Source organism: Eucalyptus grandis, chromosome 3 (genome assembly GCF_016545825.1).
Source record: "Eucalyptus grandis isolate ANBG69807.140 chromosome 3, ASM1654582v1, whole genome shotgun sequence".
NCBI lineage: Eukaryota > Viridiplantae > Streptophyta > Magnoliopsida > Myrtales > Myrtaceae > Eucalyptus > Eucalyptus grandis.
In genome coordinates, this window is record NC_052614.1 from 13,314,085 (window position 1) to 13,331,007 (window position 16,923).

General features: G+C 41.5%; 1 protein-coding gene and 1 pseudogene across 1 annotated transcript; both read left to right on the forward strand.

The window, feature by feature from the left end:
- The first annotated feature begins 1,108 nt into the window (after nucleotides 1–1,108).
- LOC104451192 lies at nucleotides 1,109–13,130 on the forward strand (annotated as a pseudogene).
- Nucleotides 13,131–13,673: 543 nt separating this feature from the next.
- LOC104447945 (sugar transport protein 5) lies at nucleotides 13,674–16,810 on the forward strand. The gene is made up of 4 exons (XM_010061696.3): nucleotides 13,674–13,821; nucleotides 14,718–15,037; nucleotides 15,515–16,144; nucleotides 16,272–16,810. Exons 1-4 carry the CDS (start codon nucleotides 13,686–13,688, stop codon nucleotides 16,695–16,697), a joined length of 1,512 nt encoding a protein of 503 aa, XP_010059998.2. The 5' UTR covers nucleotides 13,674–13,685; the 3' UTR covers nucleotides 16,698–16,810.
- Nucleotides 16,811–16,923: the final 113 nt, after the last annotated feature.

Here is a 16,923-nt window from a genome sequence, read left to right on the forward strand (position 1 = left end):
ACAAGAGGATATAGGGTGCGTTTGGGAACCGCTTTTGGGGAAAGCCTTTAGGAAAATGCAAAGACCTTTGACTTAAAGGTATTTTTCAAAATGCAAACTGTGTTTGGTAAATTATACTTTGAAAGCTCTTTGTGAAGTGCTTTGAGCAAAATAGTGTTTGGGAAATTACATTTACAAAAGAGTTTTGTGGTAAAAAAAAATTATCAAAAGAAAAATTAAAAATAAAATGACCGGCAAGGGCAGCGGCCGTCAGCGACCTCCGGCGACCGCCGGCGATCTCCGGTGACCCCGGATCCGGGTCGTGGGAGGCAGTCTGGTCGCGCGACCTCTGTGCGTCGCCGGAGGTCGCGCGACCTCCGGCGACCAGTCCGGCGACCAGATCTGGTCGCCGCGAGGTCACGCGACCTCTGCGCGTCGCCGGAGGTCGCGCGACCAGATCCGGTCGCGCAGAGGTCGCGCGACCTCCGCGACCAGATCTGGTCGCCGGAGGTCGCGCGACCAAATCTGGTCCCGCAGAGGTCGCGCGACCAGATCTGTTTGCCGGAGGTCGCGCGACCTCGCGGCAACCAGTCCGGCGACCAGATCGGGTCGCGCGACCTCCGGCGACCAGATCTGGTTGTGCAGAGGTCGCGCAGCGAGGTCGCCGCAACCAGATCCGGTCGCCGCGAGGACCTGCGACCTCCGGCTGACCTGCGACCTCCGGCGGACCCTCGTTGGAGGTCGCCCGACCCCGAGGCTCGCCCGAAGAAGATGAACAGTGTTCATACAAGGACACGCACCGGAAAAACAAAAAATTCGTGAGGATAATTTTGGAAAAAAAAAAGATGAACAGTGAGCTCCCAGCATGCCGAGAATGAGGCTGCCTTGGGCTTTCAGCCTTCCAAGTGACTTGCTTTCCCATTAAGAGGCTTCGAAAGCTGGTTCCCAAACACCCATTTTTTTGCCCAAAGGGCTTTTGATGCCCAAAGCCCCTTCTAAAGCTACTCCCAAACGCACCCATATTCTCTCTCATTGGATCAATAATTGCTTCATTTGATTCGGGTACACTATATTATTTAATTTGATATCATGTTCATGTGATTGAAAGATCTTATTACTCTCACAAGAGATGGCGATTGGAGGGTTGGCCGTCGATGGAGGCAACCTGGATGGCCCCAGCTCCAGAATAACGCTGTCGGTGGTGATCACTTGCATCGTGGCCGCGACGAGTGGGCTCATCTTCGGGTACGACATCGGGATTTCAGGCGCGTCTTATGCCTCCTCTCCTCTGTCCAGTTTCTTCCGTGAAAATGGCGTAATGCTCCGTCGTCCTCCATCGGCACGCGAATTATCACGTCTTCTTCGAGCAATTAATGCGTGAAAACATCAAAATTCATCCCCCATGCCTCATCATCATCGAAGCTCCGACATCCTCCGTCAATCTTTGTAGTTTCAGCTCCAGTACACGCAGAAAATGACATCCATGAAACGGACTCGATACGACTTCGCACGTTATTTTTGCTTCGAGTGGATGCAGAAAATGACATCCATGAAATGGACTCGGTACGACTTCGCACGTTACTTTTGCTTCGAGTAGATGCAGAAAATGACATCCATGAAACGGACTCGATACGACTTCGCACGTTATTTTTGCTTCAAGTAGATGCTGAAAAATTAAAAGGCTCACGTCGATCTTCGCTTTGCATTTGAATAGATAGAGAGAAGAGGGTGAGCTAGTGCATTTTTGTTTAACTAATCTCAAATATTTTTTTCGACCAAAAAAAAAAATCTCAAATATTTTTAAAATTTTGCACAATCACTTGATTTAGACAGTGAGTATATTATGTTTGTGCCTATAGGTTGCCCATCAACATCTGGTAAGATTTCTCTTTATTTATAATTATGGAAAATTAAAACAATTATTGTTGGCTATTTCTGGAAAATGCTAAAGTTGGTTTCCATCTTGAGGAGGCTCTTACGTAGGTTGCCATCAAAATCTGATCAGATTTTTCCTTATTTGTAATTATGGATAATGTTCATCCATGAATTATGGAAAGGGCTTTAGTAGTATAATAGTTTTTGCGCTAATATAAAAATAATACTTTCTTGTGAAACCACAAACTTGACGTAATTCACTCTACAATAATGTATAATTATTTATTATTTGTTTTTTTGTGATCGAGAATAAATTATTATTCTTGCAATATACTAAAGACCATTACCCAATCGTTTCTTTTATCGAAAATGCTATAACAGTTTTCCACCTTGAGAGGTTCTTATATAGGTTGCCATCAGGATCTAATAAGTTTTCTCCTTATTTGTAACTATGGAAAATAAAAAAATAATCATCGGATGACTCAATCACATCAGCCATTTGGGACACCCATGATAAATATTATATTTCTATTTCAAAATTATTCTTTTCCAAAAACAAGTTTAGAATAGAAATCCATTTAATAACGCAATGTCATTTTCTATTATTAGAACAAACTATTTTTCCAAAAATAGGTTTGAGAAAGAAATGAGAAGTAAAAATTTTATGTCTCTATTTCTAGAACAAAAATAAGAAATAAAACTCTTCTCATCACTCGTCCTCGCTATTAACTGACCGTCCACCTGCCACCACTTGTCGCCCTCCAACTCGTCGCACAACACGCACCCATTGTGGCCCCCTCCTACCACTGGTCCTCGCCGTCGCCTTTTGCTTGGAAGGGATAAATTTTGTGTCATTATCAAATAATAATAAAAAATTTGTATCATTATCAAATACGTATTTTTGCTTAAAAACTCATTCAGAAATAGAAATAGAAAATGCTATTTCATATTTTTGCTTAGAAACTCATTCAGAAATAGAATTAGAAAAATCTATTTCTATTCAAATAATCAACTTTTAGACAGAATGATTATCATTTGCACCTTTAATGACATTAATTTTAGGCTCGCGCTATTTCCACCTGGTTTATGTATTTTCCCAATAGGAATCCACCAAAAATGAAAATCTATGAACTTATTGGAGATGAACCTGTTTAGAAAACACCAAATGGTGTTGTTTTCACATGAGTAGATTTCAAATTTGGATATGTAACTATGTTTTGTTTCAAGTGACTACTACTACGTAATCTAAACTTTCTATAAAAAATAAAAATATAAAAAAAAAAAAAAAAAAAAAACACTGGAGGTTCGCCCTAGTGGCCACCCTTCCAACTTGGAAGGAAGAGGTGAGTTCAAATCCCCACCGTCTCAGGAGGGATTGGGGTGGTGACGATTTCATTTCATGAGTGGGTTTCGACTCCCACGCCCTACAAGGAGGCAGGGCAAAAGTCTGAGAGTGAGTGTTAGAATAGGCTTAACGTAGGACCGACAAAAAAAAAACTTTCTATAAAATGGGAAAATAAATTATTACTTCTATAAATGGAAAATAGACTTTATTCCTCATTTGCGGTATAAACTCTTCAATTCACTTATGCCAATTAGTCAATTTATATGCACGAGTAGATTTATTCATGTAATGCAACCATCTCCTATGTGCGCGAGCCTTGACATCGATTTTGGGCCTCATGTGAGGACAATTAGTACCTAGTCAATGCAAAAATTTTGCAAGAATTGCGTGTGTGAGGGTAATGCTCTTAACTGTTTCTTTTGATGAGATTCATTGTGATCATTAAGGGAATACGGATCCAAAACAGAGCAAAATACATTTTAGTGTACTAATATATACATGGTGCAAATTTGCAATTTCTTTGTGTAGGGGGTGTCACTACAATGGCTCCCTTCTTGAAGAAATTCTTCCCATCGGTACTAAGGAAGGCCGCCGAGGCCAAAACAAATGTGTACTGCATTTATGATAGCCAAGTCTTGACGGCGTTCATGTCCTCACTCTACATCGCGGGGTTGGCTTCGTCCCTCTGGGCAAGCCGCCTCACTGCGGCATTTGGTCGGAGAAACATAATGGTTCTTGGTGGTTCACCTTCCTTGCCGGGGCAGCCATTAATGGCGGAGCTGCCAACATAGCCATGCTCATCCTCGGGCGTATCTTGCTTGGATTGGGTGTCGGCTTCACTAACCAGGTACTAGGTCATTTGCTGCTTAATTATGTTCTAAAGGAAAGAAGTCCCTTTTCAACTCCATATATCAAGGTTGTTGACTTGTACTCCTCATTTCATGATAAGGATTTAGCCATTCTGAAATTTGCTGGTACGTTACTGCTCCAATAGTGCATTTATTTTTTGAAAAATAAATGATTTATAACATAACTTTTTTAAAATAAGTGTTTAAATTATCTATGGGAATGAAGGAATGAAACATATTTTTATTGTTCAAAAAAATATTTAGACATAACTTAATAATAATAATGATGATGATGATGATGATGATATGTTTTTTTGACTGATTTTTTTAAGTAATACAAAAAATTATTTTCTAAATCATCTATTTTTCATGAAATAAATAGATTATAAGTTTATGATCAATTAAAATACAAATCTTCCATTTGGACTCTTTGTCAATAATTATATGTATTCATATGATATTTATGATCGACGAGACATTTGAATTCATCGTGGTACTATTATGATCCGGTTAATTTTACATTAGTTTGGTGGAGACTTAATAGGCTGGAGAAATTTGAAAAAAAAAACAAGGCTAGAGAAATGTTCAATATTAAGATTCTCATGAATAATTTCTATATGCTAGTTTTCTATTCAAACATAAATAATAGATTATCTTTTTTTATTGAAAAATGAGTTCAATTGAATCCATATTTCATATTCAATTTAGTATATAAATGAGATTCATGCAACATACCCTTCTTTTCGAAAGAAGAATCACCATCCAGTTAGTGAATAATGAGAATTGTATCTCAAGCAACTCCTGTCACGCCCGATCCTCTGAGCACGTGCCCATTCCTCATTAGTCGATTTAATAGCGATGTCCCAGGACGCATCGCCGACCCATTCATTTTAAGGAGAGTAAATTCCTGCAAGTATGCATACCATAGTGGGTGAACAACTCCCGTTCAAGCCCTTCAGGGACAGTTTTTAGTAGAAAACTACACAGCCTTTTAGTTCGAGCCTAGAGACACTCAAAGATTCCAGGATGGCGATACCTACGCAAAATGAAGGATCGCACAGGCCATAAGAAATCAAACCGTTGCTTCATCTGCAATCAGAAAGGACATTTTGCTAAAAATTATCCTCAAGCGAGAAAATGTCAAAATCATCTAATTCATCACATTGAGAATGAAACAAGTATTTCTCTTGAAAATGATGATATTGAATATGTATTCTCTGCTGATGAAGAGCCATCTAAACAAACTCTTTGTGTCATTCCCTCTTACCAAACTTCCAGTGAGACTGAGTCAGACTTAGAATCTAAAGACATCTTTCACATATCCTCCACATCTCCAGAACCAAGCCTTGACATAATTTCAAGTCAAACTCACTGTCCCCATTTCCCTGTAAAAATCCTCACTTCAAAGTTTGCCAAACCGATCACTGTTATTGCTCTCATTGATACCGGAGCAAGTTGTTCAATACTGGACACCAAAGTTCTTCTTGAAGAATATTGGACTCCTTATGTCCGATATTTCAATTATGCTTCGAGAGACACTTTCTCCACAAATGTCAGGACCACTCCAGTAATTGTCCAGTTCTTTTTCCTCAGTGTTCCATAACCACAAAGATTTTTGGATCAAATCTCCCCAATAAAGACTTGATAATTGGGTGGGATCTCTCAAATTTCTCAGTATCATTCCTAGAAAAGGTCTTAGGTATAAAGACCAATTCTCTAAGTTTGTCAACATTCAGAGACTCTTTTCCATTCAAATGAGTCTATTAGATCCAATCATGCAAAAGTTGTTAGAATCTTGTTCGGAATCCCATTCGGAATTTGCTCAGAAGTGTTCCTATCCTTTATGGAAAAATCCAGAGTTCTTTGTTCGCCTTCCTTTTAAGAAGAATGAAGACATAAATCCAACCAAGGCAAGTCACATGGGAATGAAGCCAGAACATCTGGCTTTAGCTCAAAGGGAATGCTCAGAATTATTGCAATAAGGCCTTATTAAAATCTCTGATTCTCAATGGGCTTGCGAATCCTTTTATGTCAATAAGCATGCTGAGCAAAACAGGGGAAAAATGAGACTGGTAATCAACTATCAACATCTCAACATTTTTCTCCAAGATGATAAATTCACTTTACCATCCAGAGACTCTCTCTTTACTGGTCTAACCAAGGCCTATATCTATTCCAAATTCGACCTCAAAGCCGGATTTTGGCAATTAGGCATCCACCCTGAAGACAGATCCAAAACAGGATTCTATATCCCAAACCAGCATTTCCAGTGGAAAGTTATTCATTTTGGCTTAAAAGTAGCACCATCCCTTTTCCAAAAGACCATGTGCCGTATTTTCCAACCAATCTTGTCAAGTGTAACCGTATACATTGACGACATTCTGCTCTACAGTCCTGACGAACAGACTGTCAACTCCTTGAGCAATTCGCAGAAATCGTGAAAAAGCATGGCATTATGCTTTCTTAAAGGAAAATGAATATTGCCCAAATAGAGATTGAATTTCTTGGTATGCACCTCAACAAAGGTACATTGCAAGAATTATTGAAGTTTCCAAGATAACTTCACTACAAAACAAGTTTAGCAATTTCTTGGGATAATAAATTATCTCAATGATTTTGTCCCAAACATTGCAAAGCTTTCCTTTGCAATCCATGCTGAAGAAGAATCCCCTACCTTAGGGAAAAACTCACTAGTGGAGATTATGCAAATCTCCCACCATTGCAAATACCATCAACAGGAAAAAGAATTCTTCAAACTGACACTAGTGATGAATAATTGCAGCCATCCTGTTCGAAGAAATTGATGGTAAGAGACACATTTGCGCTCATAAAAGTGGAAAGTTTTCTCCAGCTGAAATGTATTACCATTCCACTTTCAAAGAAATCTTAGCAGTAAAAAATGGAATCAAAAAGTTTGAGTTTCATCTTATCAGCCATCACTTCCTAGTAGAATTAGACATGGCATCTTTCCCTCAGATGACCAAGTTTAAACAGAAATAGATTCCAAATTCCCAACTGCTTCGATGGGCTGAATGGTTTTCAAAATACTCTTTTGAAACCAAACATATTCATGGAAAGAAGAATGTGCTTGCTAACTTCCTCTCAAGGCCAAAAGTATCAGCTGAAATCAACATGTACATCAAGAGGCATGCTTTTTATATGCTCAATCATGGCGTGAAATATAAGATTGAGAGGATCAAAGATTTGCCAAGTTGGAAATATCCCCAGGAGATTATTCAACAAATCCAGAATGATAGTCTTGCTGAAAACCTGGAGAGCCTTATGTGGCAATGCTACGTAGATCTGTTCAGATTTAATGGAGGTTCGATTCTTTATCATTTTGGGTTAAATTCGATTTATCCATTTATTCATCCTTTTATCTAAAAGGAAGATGATTTCCCGAATCAACTCACGACATTATTATGGTACTTAACCAATAAGTACTTAATAGTTATTGAAATTTCAATCAGAAGATTCATTGCCAACCTCACCAAGATATTTTTACTCGGAAGAAATGTTGAGAAAGAAAGTGATAAGAATCTCTTAGACTTTCTTAATTGGTTCTACCATCCTACTCACTGGAAACATCTCTTGGAAAAAGAGCTGAGAACCATAACCCCAAATCCTGAAGTTCATACCATCTTGTTCTTTCAACGACCATGGCATTTTTTTTACAAATAATGGCCACATCATTGATGCCCCACAGGAAATAGGAACCACATCCTATAAACCTCACTTGGATAGCCGAAAAGCTCGAATTTATAAATCTTATCCCAGATCTAGTAGATCTTGTGAACACCAGTATCGAGGACTCCAAAAAATCTTGTGCTAAGAAAACAAGACCATTCCCGAAGATATATGGAATAATGTACCCACTACGTGGGATCATTATGACCGAACACCAGAAGCTATGGAAGCACTCAGGCAATACAAACAAGTTACATCATCTCAAGATCATGAAATGACAGGAGCTGATGACATTATTCAATCCACCCAGGACCCCTATGCACGCTTTAGAGGTCCTCTGTCCTAGGATCCCTACGAACATGGACCTTCGTCCTTATCTCAAAGCATGGACACATCATTTTATGCACAGCCATCCAATTGGCCTCAGCCTAGCATTCCTACCGACACTGAAGAAAATGACAACACAAACTGAGCAGAAGAAGAAGCATCCCACTGGGCTTACAAAGCCTCTGCATCCACATCCTGTCAGCTCAACCAAATCCTATCACCAGAATACCTTGAAGCTCTTGAACAAAAGTATGAGGAACACTGCTGAGCAACATTACACAACTCGGACAACTCCGACTATGACTACAATGCTAGTGACGGACAAGACCGATGAGTCCGTACAATTTCACTGTAGCAAATCACTGTTCACTTTACTGTAGCACTAGGCTATGGAAGGTACTGTTCATAGTATGCGAATAATTCCCTCCTAGAAGTTTCCGATGCCTCTGTTTGTATCCGAACCCATGAGCTTGGTCCTTGTGTGTGTCTTTGTGACTTCTTATCGTCTATAAAAGACGAGGAGGGTGTAATATGTTGGGAGGAGTCCCTTAAAGTAAAGTGTGTGCTTTGTGAAAAACCTCTCCATGACTTTCTAAATTTCTCTTCTTCTCCAGCCTGGTAGGATCCTCCAAGAAATGCAGCTTTGGTAGATTAGAAACGTTGCCATCCTGGAATCTTTGAGTGTCTTTAGGCTTTGAACTAAATTGCTGAGTGGTTTTCTGCTAAAAGGTTGTCCCTAAAGGGCTTGAACGGGAGTTGTTCGCCTACTGTGGGATGCATACATGCAGGAAATTTAACTGTGCATATATAAATCCCCAGACAATAAAATAATGAGAAAGGAAAGCAGGGCCATAAAATTTCAAACCACACAACCACACTCTTATATATATATATATATATATAACACAACTGGTCATATATTATACAAGTTGGTCCAAGTATATAAACACACATAACATCAAGTTCTCAAACAGAGAGGGGTCTACAACTCCGACTACTCGTCATCGCTAAATTCTTCCTGCTCCACCTCCTCATCCTCTTTGATCTCCCCTTCTTCCTCGCTCCAATTGGCAACTTCGGGTGAGTACACTAGAAAATCATAATCACCTTTAAGATTGGGATCATTGGCATCCATTACTAATCCACCCTTAAGATCCGTTGTGCCATTCCCAAGTGCAGCCTTTAAAACATACCGAAATACATCAGCCTCCGGCACAGGACCCTCCCTTCGCCTATCATGATAGTGACAATACCATGACTGGTACCTATGAGGTACCTTCTCGGGTTCACCCACGTCAACCCAAACAGTGGATTTTATCATCACATACTCCAATCCTTCAGGGTAAGGGTGTATCGGAATATGATAGCCTACTTCGGTGACCTCCTTTGGTATACCAAAATGCACAAGAGAAGGGGGAGGTGCTGTCATCTAGGGACCTGAAATGTTGTCCCACAATGGAGTGAGACTACGTTTCAATAAGTCCTACCCTCCTAAGACCCAATTAGGAAGCTAATATGCCTTAAGGGCTACTTAAGCACAACACGAGTCAGAAGATTTACCTTGACCTCAGTTCCATCTTGCAAGTCAGTATATATTGAATATACACAAACCACATCAATTCACCCAATCAGATCGAACCATCGATCAATCAACTAAATCGATTACATGTCATTGCGACCTTCCCCTAGTCGATACATTCAATACTATTTATAAGTTCACCCATGATATGACTGTTTATTCTAGGCTGATAAATAGATAATATAGCTCTCGCTAAGTTGATAAATAGTATACTGCTCTCGCTAAGCTGACATATCCAACCCTTAAGTTAATATAGCACACTAATAATACTCTCTCTAAGCTGATCATATTGCTCTCACTAAGTTGATTAGATATATTGCTCTCACCAAACTGATATATCAGAGCCCGTAGGTTGATATAACATATTGATAAATTGCTCATAATCTAAGCTAACGTATCGCCCGTAGGCTGATATAATATACTATCCAGACCATTTAATCAATTCTTCATTTTTATCATACCCGATAAAAATAATTGTATGTAGGTACACGGTTGGCCATAGCCAAAATATCATAATTTCACTTTTTGAACATCTCACTAATTTCAACAGCTCATAATATATTTTTCGCGCTATAAACCGACGCCCGGTAATTTTCCAATTAATTACCAAATTTAATTAATTTAGGAATAAAATCTTAAAATCACAATTAAATCAATTCAACACAATTTAGAGCTCAGATAAATAAATAGATTACACCATGATAACCAGCATAAAATTCCAGTCATTGGCTATCCTAGCCTAATTTCCAAAAAATAAATAATTAAATAAATGAATACGAAAAATATTAAATAAATGTAATAAATCCAACTTAGGCCCGTAAAGCCTAATTAGACGCCAAAACGGACCCGAAAAAATTCCAAGATTCGTTAAATAAATAATAGCACGAGTCTACTTGCTAATGGCACTATCTAACCACCTAACATGCATCAGCAAGGCACTAAATTAATTGCTCTACTCTAATCTATCCACCTAATCACACTTAATTAAATCTAAACAACCCCTAAGCATCATTAGCCTACTAAGCGGAGTTTAGTGAGTAAAACTCACTTGTTTAACAAGTAGTTCGGTGCAAAAGGACAGGAACGTCGCGAAGCTCGACTTTCCTCAAGGTGGGCCTAGCAATCGAGGCTCAGGACCACCTCAAAATGGGCCCGCAACAGTGCTAGATACCCTCTTTGTTTGCTGCTATGCTTGGCTGAAACAAAGACCAACAAAGCCGGTTAAGAGCGAGAATGGACCGAGGAAGGTAGCAAGGGCTAAACTGGGCCTTGGTGAGCACTCACGGTAGTCAGACAGGGCTCACAGCGGCCTGAGCTGATTGAAAAAGCTCCTGGGATGCATGGACAGAGGCGGACGACGGGCTAGGACGCGCAAACGGCAGCACGGACAAGCGAACGCGCGACGGCGAGCTAGCTGCTCTAGCGAGCGTGCGGTGGCACAGCTGCTTCTAGTGGCTTGCGAGGTCGACGACAACTTCTCTCCTGCTAGTTGAGGGCATCGAGTAGCACAAAACAGAGGGAAGAGGGGTGGTGGACGCAGCCTTCGAGAGGAAGAGAGAGATAGAGGGGGCTACAAGCCTTGATCTTCCGCATGCTTATCTCATTGACCTATCCACAGCCAAGCATGGCTTCCTTGGCTCTCAATAAGCCACCAATGCTCCCCCTTGCAACCTTGAAATAGTCCAAAACCATAGGTAATGGGGAGCATACGAATTTCTAAGATTTCTCCTTGAATTGGGCTTAGTTTCTTGCTCAATTCAATCTCATTTGGCCTCAACAAATCCCATTGTCGAGTTCTCAATCAAATCGATATTTTTCTTTACCAATACAATCCACTTGATTCTCAAATTTGCGATAAAAAAACGATCCCTGCCTTTTTCTGAACAAAAACGACCATAGGATGACTTTTTCCCAAAAAGTCTCGGATTGCAGAAAAATCTTCTGAGACTGAGTCGACACTCCTAGAATTTATTATGACATGACAGAATTTTTAATTTCTGAAATCGGATTCAAATTCGCGGTTAATTTTACTCAAGCGCGTTTTTAGCGTAACTTAAGCTACCAGGTAGTTTTCAGAAATATTTAGTGTAATTGACCCGTGGTCAATTTTTCTCGAGCCACAATGAACCCACTTGACACATTGGTAATTCTCGGTTGTCGTGAAAATCTCGAGAATTCAAATACGAACACGGGGTACTAAAACGATAGAAAAATTAATCTAGTGCCAGCTGACAAGAATTTTCCAATTTAGTGGTGTCATCCACAATTAGCCACATATCTCTGTTGAATCGACCTATCTCTGATCTCAAATCGATTTTTAATTGTTTCGTAATGGCCTCTAAAGATGAGCACGTCGAGAAACTAACTCCTGATCGAATTCTCAGGTCTATCGCATTAAAATTCTTTAATGGCTTCCTTGAATAGTCTAGTTATCTCGAGAGTGATCAGCTCTGAGAACAGCCTTATAGGCGCGTCGATGAAATGCCCAATTTATTCAATAGAAAACAAAATTGAAAATCTAGGATGTCACAACTCCTATCTACCTCTCAGAGATGGCCCCGCCGAAATGGCGTGGCACCTTCAACACTGGCTTCCAATTCTTCATAGGCATCGGGGTGGTCTCCTCCAACTGCATAAACTACGGCACCGCCAAGATCAACTGGGGGTGGCGCCTCACCCTCGGCCTCGTCGCGGCCCTAGCCACCATCATGACCCTCGGCGCCCTCCTCATCTCCGACACTGCTGCAAGCTTCATCGAGCGTGGCAAGCTCACTCAAGCAAAGCAAGCACTTGTCAAGGTGCGGGGCCACGACACCAACATCGAGCCCGAGCTTGCTGAGCTCATCAGGTCTAGTGAGATAGCAAGGGCCACCAAGGAAAAGCCCATCGTAACGATCTTTGAGAGGCAGTATTGGCCGCACCTTGTGATGTCGATAGCGATCCCATTCTTTCAGCAACTTACAGGGATCAACATCATTGCATTCTACTGCCTGTTTTGTTTCAGTCCGTGGGATTTGGGAGCGACTCTGCTCTGATAGCGGCTATAATACTGGGATCGGTTAACTTGGGATCGATTCTGGTGTCTACGTTTGTCGTGGATTGTTCCTCTGTCAGGTATGTAGTTCGCCCCTAGCTTTATTAGCAATGCATGAAGGCGTGATGCAACCGATGCAGAGAATAAAGAGGTGAAGTATTTTAAGGAGTAATGCTCAACATACAAGACTACATTGAGACGTCGTGCGATCACTATACTCAATCATCTCGCCATCTCGACGTCAGTCTTTGTTATCATAAATCCACGTATGCCCTTAAACCTGGTTCGCTTATTGTTTAGATTGGTGTGGCATGTGTCTTGGCTGTGACGATGGGCATTTCTGGCACGGAGCGCCTCAGCAAGGGCCACGCCATACTAGTGCTGGTGCTGATGTGCATCTACGCAGGCGGGTTCGGTTGGTCGTGGGGTCCCCTAAGCTTCTGTCTCGTGTTTTAAAAATTAACACAATCTAATCAAACAAGTGAGACTTGCGTGCGGATTAGACATATGACACATGTTCAACCTAAAACACTATCAAATGCAAAAGTAACTTCATGTTTCGGCCAACTTACCCGAGCTTCTGTCTCGTGTTTTACACGATCCATGATTTTATTTTATTTTTTTCTTCTCATCCATATATTCTTATATTTTTGTTTTGTCTTTTTACAGAATTAAGAAAAGTCGAATCTCTCGCGCTTGAAACTAAATGTCACCACCTCACCTTTTCTTGCTGCTGGGCCATGTACGGAGTGGTACCCGATCCATGAAATTAAGGGAGCAATTTATGAATCCGGGTTTACAGGCATTCTATCGTTGAAAAAAGGAAAAGAAAATCGGGTGAGTGAGATCTCATCCTTGGCGACGTAACCCATTAAAGGTTCAACGTGACGCCTCTCTCTCGTAAGTCATTATAAAATAAGGGTCTGGTGACACGACGCAACGAGCCTTTGCGACTCTCATCAACATTCACCCAAAATTCCTGCTCTGCGAGTGAGAGAAAGAGAGAGAGAGATGGCGGTCGGAGGGTTGGCGGTCGACGGAGGCAAGATTGATGGCCTCGGTGGCAGGATAACGCTATCGGTGGTGATCGCCTGCGTCGTGGCTGCGACGAGCGGGCTCATCTTCGGGTACGACCTCGGAATTTCAGGTGCGTCTTCTGCCTCTCCTATCTCTCTATCTTCTCTGTGCGGATTCTTCTGTGAAAATGGCATGATGCTCCGACGTCCTCCGTCGACGCGTGAATTGTCGCGTCTCCTTCGAGCAATGAACGCATGAAAACATCAAAATCCATATCCAATGCGTCGTCATCATCGAAGCTGCGATGTCCTCCTCCATCAACACCTTTGTAGTTTCAGCTCTAGGACGCGCTAGTGTAGATAATTTTTAATCGGGCAAACAATGAGGAAATCATTAAAAGGTTCTAAACATATTATATTTTTACAATTCAATCATAAACTATTTTATGTTTGTCAATCGAGTCCATTCAGTCAATTTTGGCTAGAAATCGCTGATATAGAAGTCAACCGTCTTATGTGACACGGCTAACGCTAGTGTAGATAATTTTAATAATATTTTAAATATAAATTTAGTGTCTTTATTCTTTTATTTTCTTTTCTTTTCTTTTTTTCCCTTTTTCGGTAGAATTACAAAAAAAAAAATCCTAAACTTATAATAATTGTGCCGATTCAATCCTAAACCCCCCTTTTTTTTGTCAATTTAGTTACAAACTTTTTGTAATTGTGCTAATTCAATTCTTCTAAATCTAATTGCCATCCAATTACCATATCTAACTATATTCTCGTGCACAGTATAAACTCTTCAATTTATTCGAGGTAATGCCAACAAGTCAATCAATTTACGTGTTGAACGCACAAGTAAATTTATTGATGTAATGCAAGAAGTGCAGTGTGTCAGCATTTCTCTAACTGATTCTTTTGATAAGATTCATTGCAATCATTAAGGGAATGAAGATCTAGAAACAAGCGGTGTACAATTTAGTGCACTAACAGATACATGGTGCAAATTTGCAATTAATCTGTCTAGGGGGTGTCACTACAATGGTTCCATTCTTGAAGAAATTCTTCCCCTCGGTACTAAGGAAGGCAGCCGAGGCGAAGACGGATTTATACTGCATTTATGACAGCCAAGTCCTAACGGCATTCACATCCTCGCTCTATCTCGCTGGGTTGCCCTCGTCCCTCTTGGCAAGCCGCCTCGCCGTAGCATTCGGTCGGAGAAACATGATGCTTCTCGGCGGCTGCACCTTCCTTGCCGGGGCAGCCATCAATGGCGGAGCTGCCAACATAGCCATGCTCATCCTCGGGCGGATCTTGCTCGGATTGGGTATCGGCTTCACTAATCAGGTACTAGATTTCACTTGCTGTTTTATTATGTTCTAATGAAAGGAAGTCCTTTTTCAAGACCATATATCAAGGTTGTTGACTTCTACTCCTGATTCATGGCTATAGATTTAGCCATTCTGAAATTGCTGGTATGTTCGGGCTCTAAAATTATCAATTCAAGTATAAAAACACAATTTAGATCGAATGCCCAAAACAGAATTCAAGACATATTCGATAATAAACGCATCGTGGTACTATTATGATCAAGTTCATTTTATATTGGTTTGGTAGAGACTTAATAAGTTAGAAAAATGTACACTACTATTCTCAAGGATAATATCTATAAGTTAGTTTTTCGTTCAACGATAAATAGTACATAACAAATTGAATCTTGATCATTGAAAATGATGAGTTTAATCAGATTTATGCTTCAAATTCAATTTATCTATATATTAGATTCATGTCTTCGCATTATAAATGATGAGAATTGTATCTCAGGCAGCTCCATTGTACCTCTCCGAGATGGCCCCACCAAAATGGCGCGGCGCCTTCAACACCGGCTTCCATTTCTTCCTAGGCACTGGGGTGCTCTGTGCCAGCTGCATAAACTTCGGCACTGCCAAGATTAGCTGGGGTTGGCGCCTCTCCCTTGCCTTGGCTGCGGCCCCGGCCGCCATCATGACCCTCGGCACCCTCCTCATCTCCGACACTCCTGCGAGCCTTGTGGAGCGCGGCAAGCTTGCTCAGGCGAAGCAAGCGCTCCTCAAGGTGCGTGGCCACGACACTGACATCGAGCCCGAGCTCTCAGAGCTCATCAAGTCCAGCGAGGTAGCCAAGGTCGCCAAGGAGGAGCCATTCGTAATGATCTTCGAGAGGCAATACAGGCCTCACCTCGTGATGTCGATAGCGATCCCGCTCTTTCAGCAACTTACAGGGATCAACATCATGACCTTCTACGCGCCTGTTTTGTTTCAGTCCGTGGGATTCGGGAGTGACTCCGCTCTGGCAGCGACTATACTACTTGGAGTGGTGAACTTGGGATCGATTCTGGTGTCCATGTTTGTGGTGGATCGTTGTGGGAGGAGGTTTTTGCTCATCCAGGGTGGAGTGCAGATGTTCCTCTGCCAGGTACGTAACTAGCCCTTTGCTTAGGTTTATGTTCATTGAGTAATGCTCAACCGTTCCTCCATCTCGAGGTCAATCTTGTAATCATAAATCCACATGAACCCTTAAACCGTGTTAGCTTATTATTTAGGTTGGTGCGGCATGTGTCTTGGCTGTGACGACCGGCACTTCTGGCACGGAGCGCATTGGCAAGGGTTACGCCATACTACTGCTGGTGCTGATGTGCATCTATGTGGCCGGGTTCGGTTGGTCGTGGGGTCCCCTATGCTGGCTCATCCCGAGCGAGATATTCCCCATGAAGATTCGTCCCACGGGGCAAAGCCTTAGCATCGCCGTGTTGCTCACACTTACGTTCGTGCTGTCGCAGACCTTCCTGGCCATGTTGTGCGACTTCAAGTACGGCATCTTCCTATTCTTTGCCTGTTGGAACGCCGTGATGACGATCTTCGTGGTGCTCTTCTTGCCGGAGACGAAGGGGATTCCTCTGGACTCAATGCATGTGGTGTGGGAGAGGCATTGGTACTGGCGTAGGTTTGTTAACAGGGAATCATACTAGCTCGTGTCTTGTCCGTGTTGATTTGAGAGAGAAAAGAGGCGGGCAACGTACTGAGATTCTGAGAGACACAAGGGTCAGTATGAGCAAGGATATCTTCATGTGTTCATGACTTGGACGCCTCATGCTTCAAAGAGCATAATAAATTTGAAAGGTCTTCTAATGCTATAGGAACTCATGTATTTTATTTCATTGTGAGATGTAGTAAGTTCTGCTACTTGGGGGAAGG

What these genes read in the sequence shown, in the direction of transcription:
- LOC104447945 (XM_010061696.3), top strand. Translation starts at nt 13,686, where the DNA reads ATGGCGGTCGGAGGGTTGGCGGTCGACGGAGGCAAGATTGATGGCCTC. An exon ending in GTATCGGCTTCACTAATCAG is followed by an intron (nt 15,038 to 15,514) that starts GTACTAGATTTC and finishes ATTGTATCTCAG; the next exon opens with GCAGCTCCATTGTACCTCTC. An exon ending in TGCAGATGTTCCTCTGCCAG is followed by an intron (nt 16,145 to 16,271) that starts GTACGTAACTAG and finishes CTTATTATTTAG; the next exon opens with GTTGGTGCGGCATGTGTCTT.